Source organism: Giraffa tippelskirchi, chromosome 1 (genome assembly GCF_054371585.1).
Source record: "Giraffa tippelskirchi isolate mGirTip1 chromosome 1, T2T-mGirTip1v1.2.pri, whole genome shotgun sequence".
In the NCBI taxonomy this organism is placed as follows: domain Eukaryota; kingdom Metazoa; phylum Chordata; class Mammalia; order Artiodactyla; family Giraffidae; genus Giraffa; species Giraffa tippelskirchi.
In genome coordinates this window covers 1,585,273-1,602,825 of record NC_137275.1, presented here as the reverse complement: position 1 = coordinate 1,602,825, position 17,553 = coordinate 1,585,273, and the positions used below count along the sequence as shown (strand labels likewise).

General features: G+C 56.5%; 1 protein-coding gene across 11 annotated transcripts in view; it reads right to left on the bottom strand.

Moving 5' to 3' along the window:
* The window catches only part of CFAP99 (cilia and flagella associated protein 99), a 39,788-nt gene that overhangs the window by 10,231 nt on the left and 12,004 nt on the right, over positions 1–17,553 (bottom strand). For all 11 annotated transcript variants that reach the window (XR_014079385.1, XM_081579487.1, XM_081579459.1 and 8 more), the window contains 9 exons: positions 14,196–14,340; positions 13,031–13,125; positions 10,853–10,965; positions 9,658–9,835; positions 8,494–8,574; positions 8,289–8,363; positions 7,438–7,509; positions 7,176–7,264; positions 6,335–6,539 (listed from right to left, as the gene is read on the bottom strand). Coding sequence is in view for 10 of the 11 variants with exons in the window: in XM_081579487.1 (XP_081435613.1) it covers positions 6,335–6,539; positions 7,176–7,264; positions 7,438–7,509; positions 8,289–8,363; positions 8,494–8,574; positions 9,658–9,835; positions 10,853–10,965; positions 13,031–13,125; positions 14,196–14,340 (1,053 nt within the window). In the remaining variant the exon portion in view is untranslated. The remainder of the gene's footprint in view (positions 1–6,334; positions 6,540–7,175; positions 7,265–7,437; positions 7,510–8,288; positions 8,364–8,493; positions 8,575–9,657; positions 9,836–10,852; positions 10,966–13,030; positions 13,126–14,195; positions 14,341–17,553) is intronic.

Here is a 17,553-nt window from a genome sequence, read left to right as displayed (position 1 = left end):
AGGCTGCGGGCTGGAGGCCCCAGAAATGCCACAGGCACAGACAAAAAAGCCTGACCAAAGCCTGCTGTCTCCAACTAGTGTCAGCCGCTCGGTTGTGTCCGACCCCTTGCGACCCCATACACCGGAGCCCACCAGGCTCCTCTGTCCATGAGATTTCCCTGGCAAGAAGGCTGGAGTGGGTGGCTATTCTCTTCTCCAGGGGATCTTCCCCACCCAGGGGTTGAACCTGGGTCTCCCGCACTACGGGCAGATTCTTTACCATCTGAGCCACCAGGAAGACCAGGAGCCACCTAGAGAGAAGAAGACGGTGCAACACAACCTGCGCTCCAGCCAGACGCCACAGACAAAACCTGGGCAAAGGCTGAGTGGGCGTGAACTTCCCCAAGCCATGGGAGGTGGGGCACAGGAATCCGAGCAGGGGCCTGCCCTAGGGGTCCGGTGTGCCAGAGGAGAGCTGGCAGCAAGCTCAGCAACCTGGCATCCACCCGCACCCGCAGGAACAAGGGTCCCTCCACACCCCTACCGGGGTGGTGTCACAGGAAGCCAAATGCCAAGTGAGGGCTTTCCCCTCACGCTTGCCACGGGACAGTGAGGGCCTCGTGAGGGCAGTTATAAGGTGCTCCTGCCACTCCCGGTCAGGCAGCTGTCGGTGGAGGACTAGCCCCTGCCGTCATCAGTAGCCCCTCTCGGGAGTCAGCAGAGGCATGTGGGGAAAGTGGGTTCATAAGCCTGCCTGGCAGGAACGCAGTGGTGGCCCCCTTCCCCTGCCAGAGCAGCGTCAGAGACGGGCAGCTCAGACAGAAGGCTTGAATGAGATCCAGAACCTTGGAACATAATACCCAGAATGTCCGGATTTCGACTGGTTATCACACCACAAGCCAGGATGGTCTCCAACAGAATGAAGACACAATCGGCAGACGCCAGCACCGAGGTCACAGAGGGGTTAGATCTGACAATGGTTTTTAAAGAAACCATCATTAAAATGCTCCAACAAGCGATTATGAAAGACAGAATCTCAACAAATTTAAAATAAATAGCACAGAGTATGTTAAACAACCATGATGGAATCAACCAGAAATCAATAATGAAAAAGAACAAATGCTTGGAAACTAAACAATATACTCCTAAATAACCATGGGGCAAAGAGATATTTTCAAGTGAAATGAAAAGGGACACTGAACTGAATGAAAATGAAATACAACCAAAATTTGTGGACGCAGCCAAAGCAACAAAGAAATGGAAAAGTACAGCACTGAGCGCTTACGATAGAAAAGCAGCAAAGTCTCCCATCAGGCATCTAACTCCGGTCTCGAGAACCTAGAAAAGGAACAAAATAAACTCAAAGCAAGCAGGAGGAAGGAAATAATAAAGAGCAGAAATCAATACCATTGAAAACGGTAAAACAGGAGAGAAAAATCAATGAAAAGATCAATGGAATTGACAAATCTCTAGCAATTCTTATAGAAAAAATGAAAAAACATAAAATCATCAATATGAAGAGTGAAATACTTTAGACCCTACAGACATTAAAAAGGATAGTAATAGAATCTTAAAAACAACTCTTATATTCATAAATTTGGCAACTTAGTGAAATGGACAGTTTCTCAAAAAACAGAAACTACCACAACATACCCAAAATGAAACAGATCATTTGAATAGCCCTGTAACTTGTAAGAAAGTTGAATTTCTAATTTAGAAACGTCCAAAAAAGAAAACCCCAAGATTTCACTAGAGAATCCTACCATGTGTTGAAAGGATGAATATCAATTTTACACAATCTTTCCTAGAAAACGAGAGGAGAAAATACTTCCAAATTCATTTTATGATGTTAGAATTACCCTGATACCAAAATCAGACAAATGACATTACAAAACAGAAAACTATAGGCTAACACTACTTACGAGACTACAGGCTAACACTGCTTACGAGACTACAGGCTAACAAACACTACTTACAAGACTATAGGCTAACACTACTTTCGAGACTAGAGACTAACACTACTTATGAAAACTATATGTAAGAACAACTCTAAGAAAATCAAAACAGCAGCAAATAGAATTCAGCACACATAAAAAAGAATTATATAAACACCACAGTCAAGTGGGGTTTATTCTTAGAATGCAAAGCTGGTCCAACATTTGAAAATCAGTCAATGTAATCCACCGTATTAACAGGCTAAAGACGATCACACGACTGTATCGACTGATCCAGAGAACCATTTGGCAAAATTTCACAATAAAAACTTTCAGAAAAACAGGAATAGAAGGGAACTTAATAGACTTGATGAAGTGCACGTCTACAAAAACCCCGACATCTAACATTATACTTAATAGTGAAAGACTGATTTCCCCCAAGATGGTGAACTAGCCAGCGCAACAGGCAAGAGGAGGAAATAAATGGAACGCAGATCGGAAAGGAAGGAATAAAAGATGACATCAGTGTCACAGAGAGAAACCCAAGGAATCTACGACAAACTGCCTTGTTTGTCCTAGAAAACTAGTAAGGGAGCTCAGCGAGGCCATGGGACCCAGGAATGACACCAAAACCAACTGTATTTTACAGACTAGATTCGCCATGTGGACGCCCAAACTGAAAGTAACAGTGCTGTCCACAACCACCCGAAAACCACGAGAAATACCTGGGTGCAAGTCTAACAAACTTCTATACGACTTACACACAGAAACCTAAATAACAGATGAAAGAAATGAAACACGGGAACAAGAAGAGACACATCCTGCCTTCTGGGACCGGAAGACTAAACTGGATGGCACCGGCTGGATTCGGATCTCACGCCACGTACGAGAATAAACTGCAAGTGGATAGAGAGCCAGGTTTAAAAACAAAACCACACAAATGCCAGAGGAAAATGTGGCTGAATTCTCCTACACCACGCGCATGGGAAAAACCTTCCTCACTATTCAAAATCCAGATGAAATGAAAGAGAAGACTGATAAGTTTGATGACCCGAAAATACACTTGCAAGGTCACAACACATCATTCAAGTGAAGCCAAATGAGTAGCTGGAACAAAATACCTGCAACAATATATTATAATTAAAGGGCTGCTTTCCCTAACAGGTAAGTGAAAGTCGCTCAGTCGTGTCCAGCTCTTTGCGACCCCATGGATATAGAGTCCATGGAATTCTCCAGGCTAGAATACTAGAGTAGGCAGCCTTTCCCTTCTCCAGGGTATCTTCCCAACCCAGGGATCAAACCCAGGTCTCCTGCATTGCAGGCAGATTCTTTACCAGCTAAGCCAACAGGGAAGCCTAAGAATATTGGAGTGGGTAGCCTATCTCCAGGGGATCTTCCCAACCCAGGAATTGAACCAGGGTCTCTTGCATTGCAGGTGGATTCTTTACCAGCTGAGCTACATAAAGTCAACGAAATGAAGGTTAAAAGCTCATAGAAAATGGACATGCCCAACTAATCTTTGACCAAGGCACCAAGAAAATTCAATGGGGAAAGGACAGTCTCTTCAATAAATATTGCTGAAAGAGCCAGATTTACGCAAACAATGAAACTGAACCCCTACCTTAACCACACATAAAAATCAACTCAGAATGGATCAAAGGCTTAAATGTAAGGCCTGAAGCCATAAATGGGCTTCCCCGACGGCTCAGATGGTAAAGAATCTGCCTGCAATGCAGGAGACCGGGTTCAATCCCTGGGTCAGGAAGATCCCCTGGAGGAGGGCATGGCAACCTACTCCAGTATTCTTGCCTGGAGAATCCCATGGACAGAGGAGCCTGATGGGCCACAGTCTATGGGATCACAAAGAGTCAGACATGACTGAGCACCCACACATATGGAATAGGAGACGATATTTGCAAATCATATATTCAGTACAACTAGACATCTCTTCAAAAAAATGAGAGATACCAAGGTATATTTCCTGCAAAGGCACAATAAAGGACAGAAATGGTGTGGACCTAATAGAAGCAGAAGAGATTAAGAAGAGGTGGCAAGAATACAGAGAAGAACTATACAAAAAAGATCTTACTGACCCAGATAACCATAGTAGTGTTATCGTGTAGAGCCAGACATTTTGAAGTCCAAAGTCAAGTGGGCTTAGGAAGCATCACTGTGAACAAAGCTAGTGGAGGTGATGGAATACCAGCTGAGCTATTTCAAATCCTAAAAGATGTTGCTGTGAAAGTGCTGCACTCAATGTGCCAGCAAATTTGGAAAACTCAGCAGGGGCCACAGGACTGGAAAAGGTCAGTTTTTATTCCAATCCCAAAGAAAGGCAATATCAAAGAATATTCAAACTACTGCACTATTGCACTCATTTTACGTGCCAGCAAAGTAATGCTCAAATTCTCCAAGCTAGGCTACAACAGTACATGAACTGAGAACTTCCACATGTTCAAGCTGGATTTAGAAAAGGCAGAGGAACCAGAGATCAAATTGCCAACATCCGCTGGATCATAGAAAAAGCAAGAGAATTCCAGGAAAACATCAACTTCTGCTTCATTGATTATGCCAAAGCCTTTGACTGTGTAGATCACAACAAACTGTGGAAAATTCCTAAAGAGATGGGAATACCAGACCACCTGACCTGCTTCCTGAGAAATCTGTATGCAGGTCAAGAAGCAACAGTTAGAACTGGACATGGAACAACAGACTGGTTCCAAATAGGAAAAGGAGTACGTCAAGGCTGTATATGGTCACCCTGCTTATTTAACTTATACACAGAGCATATCATGCAAAATGCTGGGCTGGAAGAAGCACAAGCTGGAATCGAGATTGCCGGGAGAAATACCAATAATCTCAGATATGCAGACGACATCACCCTTACGGCAGAAAGCGAAGAAGAACTAAAGAGCCTCTTGATTAAAGTGAGAGAGGAGAATGAAAAAGCTGGCTTAAAACTCAACATTCAAAAAACAAAGATCACGGCATCCGGTCCCATCACTTCATGGCAAACAGATGAGAAACAATGGAAACAGTGACAGACTTTATTTTCTTGGGCTCCAAAATCACTGCAGATGGTGATTGCAGCCATGAAATTAAAAGATACTTGCTCCTTGGAAGAAAAACTATGACCAACCTAGGTAGCATATTAAAAAGCAGAGACATTACTTTGCCAACAAAGGTCCATCTAGTCAAAACTGTGGTTTTTCCAGTGGTCAGGTATGGATGTGACAGTTGGACCATAAAGAAAGCTGAATGCAGAAGAGTTGATGCTTTTGAACTGTGGTGTTGGAGAAGACTCTTGAGAGTCCCTTGGACTGCAAGGAGATCCAGCCAGTCCATCCTAAAGGAAATCAGTCCTGAATATTCATTGGAAAGACTGATGTTGAAGCTGAAACTCCAATACTTTGGCCTCCTGATGTGATCTGACTCATTGGAAAAGACCCTGATGCTGGGAAAGATTGAGGGCAGGAGGAAAAAGGGATGACAGAGGGTGAGATGGTTGGATGGCATCATCAAAGCAATGGACATGTAAGTAAGTAAGTAAGTGTTAGTCGCTCAGTCGTGCCCGACTCTTTGCGACCGCATGCACTGCAGGCCACCAGGCTCCTCTGTCCATGATATTTTCCAGGCAAGGATACTGGAGTGGTCGCCATTTCCTTCTCCAGGGGATCTTTCCCACCCAGGGATCGAACCCGGGTCTCCTGCACTGCAGTCAGGTTCTTTACTGACTGAGCTACAAGGGAAGCCCCAGTGGACATGAGTTTGAGCAAATTCTGAGACATGGTGAAGCACAGGTAAGCCTGGTGTGCTGCAATCCATGGGGTCACAAAAAGTTGGACACAACTGTGCAACTGAACCACAACAACGTGAAGAACAGACACAAACACGTCTTCCAGGAGAAGTGATGCGTGTGAACCTGGGGCATACCCGCCAACTCAGGCCCTCAGTGGCACATGTCTAACGAGACTGGGCTCCTGTCGCGTCCCTGGACCCTGCAGGTTCCTGCCTCATCCAGGCCACCACCAGGCCCCCTGGACAGGACACGGGCAGGCGCCCCCAGCCAGGCCATGTCTCCTGTGATGTCCAGAGCATCCTAACTGGAAACATGGGCAACCCACATACCCTCTCATGTCTTATGCAAACGTGTTTGCCTCCTAGAAGTTTCCCTCAGACCTCTGATCTCCCATCATGTGTAGATGCGGGGACCAACTGACCCTGCTAGCAGGGGTGGGGGGCAGCCTGGACCAGAAGTGCTGGCCAGTCGGCCCACTGAGGCCCGCTGATCCCAGACTCCAGACGCCTCTCCACCACCGCTGCCCCCCACCCCGCCCCGGCCCGGGCCACAAAGGCCGGAGGAACCGGCACAGCTCTGTGGGTTTAGGAGGAAATGGCCGGGTCCCCCGCCCCGCGGTCACCTCCTCCTTCTTCAGCTCGGCCGTCCGCCTCTTCTCCTGCGCCACCTGCTGCCGCGCCAGCACCGCCTCCTCGTGGCTCAGCTTCCCCCGCAGCCGGCGGACCTCGCCTGCGGCCAGCTGCTCCTCCTGGTCCTTCGCCTGCATCCGCCTCTGCCACTCGAGGAACGCGGAGAAGTCCCCAGCCCCGTCCACAAGCCGGTCCACCCTGGGGAGACGGGGCGGTAGGCGGACTGGTGGCTCCCGTGAGGCCCGCCCGGAGCCCAGGGCTCCCCGGAGGGGTGGGGGCGGACGTGGCCTTCACAGGCGTGGCCGCTCTTCACCGGACACCTGGTCCCACACCGCCTGCCAACGACCCCCGCCCACCTGCCCTGGTCCTGCGCGTGCACCCACCCTCCGGCCGTGTCTCCCCCGTCCCTTCAGCCACTTGTCCGTCCACTCACCTGTGTCCGTCCGTCCTCTGCCCACCCATCTGTCCATCCGCCACTCCTCTGTCCCTCTGTCCATCTTCTCATCCAGCCAGTCAGACACCCAAGCTCCCCCCACAGCCCAGCCCTCGGGCTGAGAGCAGGGCCTGCAGCCGGGGCGGCCTAGGGGAGGGGGCACCAGAGAGGGCTCCCGGGAGGGGGCGGCCCCTCAGGGGGGTGTGGGGCGGCCGGGTTTCCCTGAGCCTCCTCCTCCTCGTCTGTCCAGGTCCTGGCCGAGTGGAGACTAGCTTCCTCAGCTGTGGCCGCGACCCTGACGCTGGCCTTCTCAAGCCCCTGGTGCCGTTCGGGTGGGACGGCAGCCGCCAGACTCTCCCCCTGGTCCCCGCAAGGGGTGCCCGAGGCCCTCCCGTCCCCACCTCTGCAGCTCCTTCTCCACCTGCCGCTGGTACAAGGCCCCTTCACGCAGGATGGCGGCCGTATTGAGCTTGACCGGGGCGTTGTTAGGCTGTGGGAAAGGGTGGAGGTGGGCTGTGATGGGGGCAGGGGGCGCCCCCCTGCCCCTCTGCGCTCCATGCCACCCCCTGCCGGGTGCTCCCCTCGGCCGTAAGGGCCGGGATGTCTTCAGGGGGACAGGCCCAGAGGGGGGCGTGTGGGGAGAGACCCCGGAGCAACGCTCACCGTGTAGAAGGTCAGTTTCTGGGTCTTGATGATACGAGGCGGGAGCCGGAACCGCGGCTTCTTCTTGGAGTCCTGCAGGAGTCAGGGCCTGGCACCTGTGCCCACGGGTGCCCTGAAATGCACCCCGGGGAGGCCTGGCCCACTCCCCTCTGCCCAGCTCGCCCCGTGTGGGGTCCCTGGTCAGGTCCCTCCGGGGCCCTCCGGCCACACAGGCCGGGTAGAGAGGGTTTGGGGCCAGCGTGCGGGCCGGGGACCGCGGTTCCCGGGCTCAGGGGCCCTCTCCCCGCTGCCCCAGGGCCACCCCAGGACCGGACCGGCTGCTCCCTGCCCAGCCTTCTGCTCTGCTGACCCCCTCAGGGTGGGCATGGTGGTCCACAGGACAGCAACTGGTGAGAGGCACCCCCCCATACAAGACTGAGCTGTTTCACCTGGGCACGCTGCTTCTGGGCGGGGTGCCCACTGCCCTGGCCTGCCCCCACTGCCCGGGGGGCCCACCTCTGGCCCATCTGCTGCCACCCAGGCGGGTCCACGGCGAGGGGACAGGCCAGCCTTTCACAAGGGAGCGCTGTTCAGCGTCCACCCAGCCCGGGGCCTCCCGGCCCAGCTCCCTGACTTTCTTTCTTGACAAATGCATCTTGGGGTTTTTCTCACAGAAATGTAAATGCTCAGTGTGGGGAAACCTGGAAACAGCGGGAGAGGGCGAGGCTGCCCCGGCTGACCTGGACCGCGGGGCCCAGCATCTCGGGGTCCCGTCCTTGCGTGGCCCTGCAGGGACAGGCCTTGCCGTGGCACAGGGAGGGGCCTGTCTGCGGAACCCCGCCCAGGGTGTGCGGGGCGGGGGCTGGCGTCACCTGCAGCTGGGGCTCCCCGCGGCTCCTGGGCACCGCACACCGCACCTCCTCGATGTTGGCCCGCAGCAGCAGCTCCTGCGCAGGGACAGACAGCTCCAGCCCTGCCAGCCGCCACGCGGTCCCCCAGCCACAGAGGCACAGGCTGGCTCGCCGCTCCTCCCCTCCCTGGCACCCACACGGGGGTCTCCCTGTGCAGCCCGCCCACCTCAGCCTTCCAGCGGTTGTATCTCTTGGTCATCTCCAGCAGCCGCTGCTCCTTGGGCGGCTGGTAGGTGCTCCTGGGGACCTGGTGGGGGGGACAGCGGGAGGGAGACCCGAGCTGACAAGCCGCACTATGAAAACTAATAAGACTAATAAAGAAAACTAACTGATGTTGTGAAGAAAAGGATCTGGGTCAACGAAAAGGAAATTGAGAGACCTGATATAGGCGAAGGGTCCATGGGAGGCCTCTCAGGGAAGAGGCTGTAAGGAGACCTGACAGGTGGTGGGAGTGGACTGGGACCCTGGGCCGGTCCAGCACCGTCCCTTTAACCTCCATGTATCCCTCAGTTCTGCGGGGGGATGCGATTGGTTCTGGGAAGCTGAGTCCATCACAGGCGCTCAGGGTAGAGCCCAGGACCTGTCAGAACACTGCACTCCCAGTCATGGTGATCGGGTCAAGGGCAGAGATGCAACCCCAGCTGGTCTGCCCACACTGTCACAGAATGCTTGGCCCCAAGGGTCCCCTCACGCCCTGGACAGTGAGTTGTGGGCGTGAGGCCTGGATGTTTGGCTGCTATGAGGGAAGTCAGCCCAAAGATCAAGCTGACCCTCAGAGGGGACTAGGGGAAAGAGAGTCACAAAGAAGCAGCTCCAGCACCCTGATCGAACTATGCCTGAAGCCACGAGAGTCAGCTAGTCCTCTATGGTCTAAGCCAGACTGAGATCTTTTTCCTTGTAGTAAGACGCATCTTGAGTGAGAGACATCAGCAATGCAGGGGAGGGAGAGGCAGAGAAAAAGGTCTAGGCAGATGGGAGAGCCAGGCAGAGACCCCGAGGTGGGGAGAGCCCGCGCGCGCGCAGACACACACACGCATACACCGTGGGGAGGGAGAGGTGCATTGCAACACGGTTAAAGAGGGCTCTGAGTGCCAAGTGAGACAGGTCTGCACCCTGTAGCCACCAGCTTCACTCCACGCCTACTGACCAGACCTCACTCCCTGGGCACCCACTCCCCTGGGCAGGCTCCGGGTCAGCTGGGCTTCCCTCTCTGGGTGAGACAGGGCGGTGGGGGCATTGAATGCTCCTGGTCTGGCCGGTGCGCCCTCAGCCCTGGAAGAACCCAGCTCTGCCCCGGCCCACACGGCCCACGGAGACCGGCTCCACTTACGGGTCTGGTCTTGGCCACCTTGGGGACCGGCTCAGGCATGGGGATGGCGCGGGGCCTGGGGGCGGTCAGGCTGAACTTCTTGGGCTCTGTGACCTTGGCCTTGCTCTTTGGAGGAGAGGGCTGGCTGGTCAGCTCCCCCTGCAGCTGGTCGATCAGCTCCTGGACTTCTGGCTGCCACCTCAAAGGCAAAGGTGGGAGCAGCGGCTTGGGGGGCTGCCTGTGCAGGTCAGTAAGGGGACGGCCCCTCGGCACAGGGGGAGGACGCCGTGAGCAGGGAGCAAGCGGGCAATTCAAAAGCAGGGTCCCTGGAGCTGCATCGCTGTGACAGGCAGAGAGGAGACTATAGGAAAGGGTGAGGCGGGGGCAGGGAGGAGTCTCGAGGTGGGGATGCCCTGGATCAGGGGCTCTGGAAGGGCCTTGCTGGGCTGCCCCTGAGGTTTGGGCTCCCCATCCCGATGCCTCCTCACGCCAGTGGGCACCGCCGGCCATCACCCACCTGGCCAGTGGGTGATGCCTCCCGGGGACACTGCTCGGTTTGAATCTTTCCTGCCCCAGCCTGAGGTCCAAGGTCACCAGGAGGAGGAAGGGGCATGTCTGAGGGCCAGCAGGAGTGGGGTCTCAGAGGGGGAACCTGTGGGGAAGGGGGCTGCTCACAGAGCGGGTGGGGAATGCTGCATACGGGGTGGTGGGTGGGGACGCATGGTCTGCAGGCCATGGTGGCAGGGAGCAGCCCTCTGGACAGGCAGCAAGTCCAGCCAGGTGGTAGTGAGGACCTTCTCCGGGTGAAGGGCCAGCATTGGAGGCCCCCAGCTGCTCACGGCCGGGGTCTCCTCGCCCACATGGTGGGGGGCCTCCTGTACCTGGCTGGCACTCGAGGGTTCTGCTGCTGCCAGAATCACCTGTCGGCCTGTTCCCAGGAAGACAAGGTGGCTCCCTGGCCCTGGCAGAGGGGGCCACCTGGGGGGAGCAGCTGCACACTTCCTGACCCTCCGCCCGAGGGTCCTGGCCTGCGCCAGCCCAGCTGCCATTGTCCTGAGCATGGCGGGGGAGGTCGCGGAAGGCAGTGGGGACAGCTTTGGGGTGATGGGCCCTGGGGGCAGCTGGGGAAGAGATGTAGGCAGCCCCCCTGCCCCGGCCACGAGCTGGCTGACCACGTGGACGCCCCGCCCCCGGGTGAGACCCCGGCGCTGCCCACCTCATCAGGGGGTCGATCCAGTTCTCCTTCACGTGGGAGGTCTCGTAGATGAGGCTCCATTCATCCTTGATCCACGAGCCGAGGTTCAAGGGGTTGAAGAGGAACCCGAGAAACTGAGGGAAGAGGGAGCCGCGGGGGCCAGACCCACTCGGTGAGAGTGAAGCCCCTGGAGCCCCCACAACGGGGAGTCAGTGCTGGGGGGGCAGCTGTGGCTGGCACAACCCCAGGAGACCTCAGCTGGCCGCAAGCAGGGGTCCAGCCCCACTGGCCTGCCCCCTTCTGTGGGGCCAGGGGACCTGTTGCTCACCTGGGCCCCTGCATTCGCCAGTGGGGTACCTGTCGGCTGTGGGCCCCGGGTTTCAACCCCTGCACCCCCTGGGTCTGTGTGGACGCCCCCACCCCGTCCTCCCCACCGGCTCTGGTTGGGTAGGGGCTGGGCAGACCCTCGGCCCTGATGCCCTAGGGGGTGGCAGTGGGCAGGGGGCAGGGGCAGGGGCAGGGCCTCTGGTCGCCCACTGCTTCCTCTGCGGGGGGCCCACTGCCCCCACAGGCACATCTGCCTCTCCCCCTTCTGCTCAGATCTCCATGCCCTTCTTCAGGGAGCAGCTGCCGGGGTCCTTGTAGAGCCTCCAACGCCTTCCCACTCAGCAGCCTGGCCCCTGCGCCCCGACCCCCTGGGCCTCTGTGTACCTCCCAGGCCCTGCGGAGGCTGTCTCAGCCCCTCGCCTACCCTCTCCCAGTGTTAGCTCCATCTTCTGGTTCCTGTTCCCACTTCCTGATGAAGGAGGCAGTCAAGTCCCTAAGGCTGGGGCACTGGAGTCTCTGCAATTCCTCCTCCCAGACCACTGCTCCTGGGGCCCACCCCTCTACCCGCGGGCCCCCTCCTCTTCTCACCCCCATCTGGGGACACACCGCTCCCCATCCGCCCGTGGAGGGGGGCTCTCCAAAAGGAAGCCACACCGGAGGGGGTGTGCTGACCCCGGGCACCGGCCGGGAGGCCGAGGCTGATGCAGGGACGGCTCTGCTGCTGCCGGACCCGGGGCAGCCTGACTGACACGTGGGCATTTTGCTCAACAATTAGTAAGGATTTCAAGACGCTGACAGCAGGCTGTGAACCACAGGCGGGCGCTCCAGCCGGGAAGCTGGCGCCGGGGGTGGAGTGGGGCATCTCTGAATAGTGCTTAGAAAATGCTGTCATGAAATGAAGCCCTCGCTTACGGTGACTATGCAAACATCCATGCACTGTGAATTACTTATGTTTATACGTGGACAGGAAAACGAGTGGCTAAACGTGCTGCCTCAGTCACCTGCCAGGGGGCGGGTGCAGCTCTCTGGGGCGGTGGTCCCGGGAGTGTCTGGCTCCTGGCTCCCCTTCCCTCCCCTCCACCTCCAGAGCCGCCCCTGCAGCCCCTGCGGCTCCCCTCCAGAGGGACCCCAAAGCGCTCGTGGGACCTCAGCTCCCCCTCTCTTCTCCGGGGAGTCATCCTGGTCTGGGGGCTGCCCCCTCCAAGCCAAGTAGGGAGGAACCAGCCAGCGGTTGCAAGCCTGGTCCAAGAACCGGCTCTGCCGCTCAGTTGCTGTGTGATGTCAGGTTAGTTACCAGACGTCTCTGCGCCTCAGTTTCCTCAACTGTGGGATGAGTCCCTGTAGGAGTGACCTCACCCAGTCCCTGTGAGGGTGGACCAAGAGCTGCTCGCAGAGGAAGCCGGGCCCATAGCAAACGCTCCGTGGGAGTGGCCGGCAGAGGGCAGCGGGCCTCAGGCCCATTCACGGTCCTGCTGTCACCGAGGCCCCGGGCATCCCGAGCTTTCTACCCAAGTGAACAGGCGGTCACAGAGATGGCCTGGGTAGGGCAGGGGGTGGGCTCCTGCAAGCGCCCTCTTGAAGGCTGCCACCCCTCAGGACCTGCTCCAGACTGCGCCTCCCCCACCCCCCAAGGCCACACAGCCTCTCCTGCAGGGAGCAGAGGCTGCCTGAGGCTGGGAAGGTTCCAGAGGCCCAGACTATGAAAGGGCAAGGACGCCGTGTCTTGACTAACAGCTCACATCCAGCAGCGACCACCTGCCGGACCGTGAGGAGCAGAAACCAGACTCCCCCGGCCTGAAGAGGGCGCGTTTGCAGCGAGGAGGGGTAGGGGCTGGGGGCTGGGAACAGAGCCCGGGGCTGGGGGATGCTCACCTTGCAGACCTTGTGGACGGGCTGGGACTGGACAACGTCGCGGAAGAGCTGAAAGCCGAGCTCCTCCAGCTGGAACGTGGCCAAGTAGCAGATCACTGGGGGAGACAGGGTGTGGGCGTGGGGAGCTGGACACTGGGGTCCCCACCCAGGACCTTTGATCCTGGGAGAGGCAGCCAGGGGCCAAGGGCCCGACAGGTGCACTGCAGGGCAGCGAATAGAGCCAAGGGCGCCCGCCTCCCTCGGGGCATGTGACCAGAGGCGCCCACTCCATCGGGCCCACGTGACAGTGACACCCTGATACAACAGTACCAGCGACGGGGGTGGGGGGGTGGGGAAGGGTCCCGTGGCTTCAAGCACTTGCAGGCTGTAGTATCTCACTGGATACGTTTCCAGAAATTCCAAAACTTCTGGGTAAAAGTAAAACCATCTTGCATTTCAGTTTGTGAATTCTGAGACTGGAAGCCGCTGGACTAGGGGGCGTGGGGCCAGCAGTCCAGCTCCAGCCCCGGAATCGGGCACTCCCCCCACCTCTGTCTCTGAGCTCCCTGCAGTCCCGTCCCCTCCCTCCCAGGCAGGGCCATCGAGGCCCAGGGGCTGGACCACCTTCTCCCACTTGGACACTGGCCACTCTGCCCACATTGTCACCACACCCCATGAAGGCAGCACCACACAGCATGTGGGATCTTAGTTCCCTGACCAGGGATCGATCCCATGGCCCCCTTCACTGGCAGCCTGAAGTCTCGACCACCGGACTACCAGAGAAGTCCCCAGATGCCTCCTTCTACTGAATCCCCTTTGGGACTGTCCAGAGGGCAGCCAGAACGCCGGCTCCGCACGTGGTCCTCAGGGCCAGGGGGTCAGGAACTCGGCTGATGATAAAGACCCGTCCTGTCACCCAGAGCGGCCTCCCTCTGAGGCCTGAGGAGGCCTGCCTCCTGGGGCCTGGCGGTCAGCACGCCCGGAGTCTGTCTCCACGTCAGTGAGCAGGGGAAACACAGCTCCTTGCCGCCGCGCTCTGGCAGCTGGGAGGGTCCAGGGAGCGAAGGGAGGCTGAGGACCTCGGAGGCCTGCTGGTGGAGGGGCTTGGTCGCTATCGAGGGTCTGCAGGGGTCTGGCCCGCAGGGACCCGTGGGCTCCCCCACCGTGGCTGGCCACGGGCACCTACCCTCAAAGAGACTGTAGTCGGCCCATGGGCAGAGCCGGCCGTCCCGCGCGTAGAAGGCATCCACCACGATGGTCAGCAGCTTGCGGTACTCCAGGCACCCGGACAGGATCTCCATGATGAATGCCTGCTTCTGGGGGCTCAGCGTCTGGAGGAGAAACAGCCCGGGGAGGGGGCAGCTGCCTCCAGACTTGGGGGCCCCAGCGCCCTACAGTGGGGGGCACCCTGGCCAACCCTCTGGCCCCACAGGTCCTCCCCCAAGCGTTGGTGTCTGGGCGGAGACCGTGAGGGGGGCAGAGAGGGAAATAAACATGGAAAACGACCCCAAAGGAAAATCCCTGTGTGATTCTGCTCATGTGAGGAGTCAGATTCCCAGGACAGGAAGTAGAAAGGTGTGTGGGGGGTGATGGGGGAATGGAGAGAGGGTGGATGCTGTTATTTGACACAGAGTTGCCATTTGCAAAGGTGAGAAGGTTCTGGAGACAGACAGTGGTGATATTCACACCCAAATGTACTTAATGCCACTGAACTGTATTGCATCATACACCTAAGAATGGCTAAGATGGTAAATTTTATGTCACGTGTATTTCACCACAAGATCGTGGCATCCGGTCCCATCACTTCATGGCAAATAGATGGGGAAACAGTGGAAATAGTGGCTGACTTTATTTGGGGGGGCTCCAAAAATCACTGCAGATGGTGATTGCAGCCATGAAATTAAAAGACGCTTACTCCTTGGAAGGAAAGTTATGACCAACCTAGACAGCATATTAAAAAGCAGAGACATTACTTTGTCAACAAAGGTCCGTCTAGTCAAGGCTATGGTTTTTCCAGTGGTCATGTATGGATGTGAGAGTTGGACTATAAAGAAAGCTGAGGGCCGAAGAATCGATGCTTTTGAACTGTGGTGTTGGAGAAGACTCTTGAGAGTCCCTTGGACTGCAAGGAGATCCAACCAGTTCATCCTAAAAGAGATCAGTCCTGAATATTCATTGGAAGGACTGATGTTGAAGCTGAAACTCCAATATTTTGGCCACCTGATGCGAAGAGCTGACTCATTTGAAAAGACCCTGGTGCTGGGAAAGATTGGAGGCGGGAGGAGAAGGGGATGACAGAGGATGAGATGGTTGGATGGCATCACCGACTCGATGGACATGAGTTTGGGTGGACTCCGGGAGTTGGTGATGGACAGGGAGGCCTGGCGTGCTGCAATTCATGGGGTCGCAAAGAGTCGGACACGACTGAGCCATTGCACTGAACTCAACTGAAAAAAAGGGCAAGCTCCTAGGAAGTTTTTCAAACGAATGATTTTAAAAATTACCACCACCCCCCCCCCCCAAACAAAAACACAAAAACTAACCAAGGAAACTCCCTGGCAGAGGGAGCCAGTGTCGGCGGGGGGAGTCAGTGTCGGTGGAGAGTCTTTTCTCCATTTACTCTGAAACGTGTTGGGTTTTGTAACCTGTGTGTGTCATGGCTTACGTATTCAAAAAGCTAAGTTTCAACAATAAGAGAAAAAGAACATCTACTGTTTGCAGCAGCGCTTCCCAGGTGGAGTAGTGGTGAAGAACACATCTGCAAATGCAGGAGGCATAAGAGACGCCGGTTCATTCCCTGGGTCGGGAAGATCCCCTGGAGGAGGGCAGGGCAACCCGCTCCTGTATTCTCGCCTGGAGAATCCCAGGGACAGAGGAGCCTGTCGGGCTGCAGCCCATGGGGTCGCAAGAATCAGACACGACTGAAGCGACTTAGCACTCATTGTTGCCAACGTAGCAGTGAGCAGGGCTCGTGGGGATGGGGCTGGGGTGTCTTTCCTGAAAGCAATTTGGAAGTATGTTTCAAGGGTCTTGTATTTCCCACACACTTTAACCCAGGAACCACACTTCTGGGACTCTAAGGAAACCAGACAAAAGGCAGAGAATGCCCACATAGGAGACGCTCAGGGTAACCGCACATGCAGTGGCGAAAATGTTAACAGCCTGAATGTCAACGCAGGGAGTCAGATACAAGCTCTCCGTGCGGCGGGTAAGTGGGACGCAGCCATTACCATGATGCTGTGCCACCAGGGACGTCCCGAGTTTTTACTGTCAATGAGATTTTCATACGTTTACTGGACATTTGCTTGTATTTCTCTTCTGTGAATTATCAATTTACATTCTTGGCTAACTTTTTCTATTGGGACATTATTTTTCCCAATCGTTTATAGGAGCTCTGTGTAGATTGAGGGAATCAACATGGCCATTAGTGTGACAGCTATTTGTTACAAGCTTGTAATTTGCCTTTTAACTTTGTGCAAGCTTTTTTTTTTGACATATGGATTGTAGACGTTTTGCTTTGTTTTGAGGTCAAATCTGCCTTTTCCTCTGTGATTTCCTCCCTTGTTTTTATGCTAAGAGAACACCAGAGTAGTGAGACCATCCGAGGGGTCCGAGATAAACTGGGACTTCTGGGAGCCCCGGCCCCCGTGTGAGTGGGGTGTCTGTTCTTACTCCCTGCCGGCCTCCATACCCCGGGGGCTGGAGGCCTGAGAGCCGCCCTCTCCAGCCGCCCCACCTGGGAGTCCGGGGGCCCTGGGGAGAGTCAGGCTCGGCTGGTGAGGAACACTGGCAGGAATGATGGGCTTGGCAGGGGCGCTCCGACACTGGCTCTGCCGCCCCTCCGGCGCCTGGAGTGGCTTCTGGGCGCCTGCCGGGACCCCAGCTGATGGGGCGACAACACCCTCCTCCAACCTCCGCTCACAGGCGCCACCTCGGGCTCCTCCGCGACTTCTCCGTTATCTGGGTTATCTGCACTCGCCTCTGGGTGACCTTAAACACCGTCAAGACTGACGCAAGCAGGTTTTGACTGTGGGAAGGCCCACTCCCGTCTCCGTAAGGACTACGCCCTGTTTCCCCGTGACGCTCTCCCCCAACGTCCCATCCAGAGGGTCCCAGCCACTCTCCCGCACCTCCTTCGGCCCCTGCTCAGTGTCCACCCAGCAAGTCTTTGTAAACGAAAGTCAGATCGCGCCTGTGCTTTCTGGAACCCTCTAGAAAAAGAGTCCTTCCGAGGCCCCGCCCCCACGAGGCCCCGCCCACCGGGCTGCACTCCCGCGGAGCTGGCGACCCCCCCAATCTGAGGGACCTCTCCTCAAGGCTGGCTGTCCCCTCCGCCTGGAGGGCTCTGCCCTGCACGCTTGCTCCCCATGCTCATCAGGCCTTGGCTCAGATGCCACCCGACCCAAGAGGCACCCCAGCCACCCCCAGGGTCACCCGTGGCCCCTCACCCGGCAGGATCGCGCACACCGTGCTTACTGCCCCTCCGCGGCTCCAGGGCCGCCCGGGTGCTCACGAGGGAGGGGGTGGGGTGGGCCGCCCGCCTC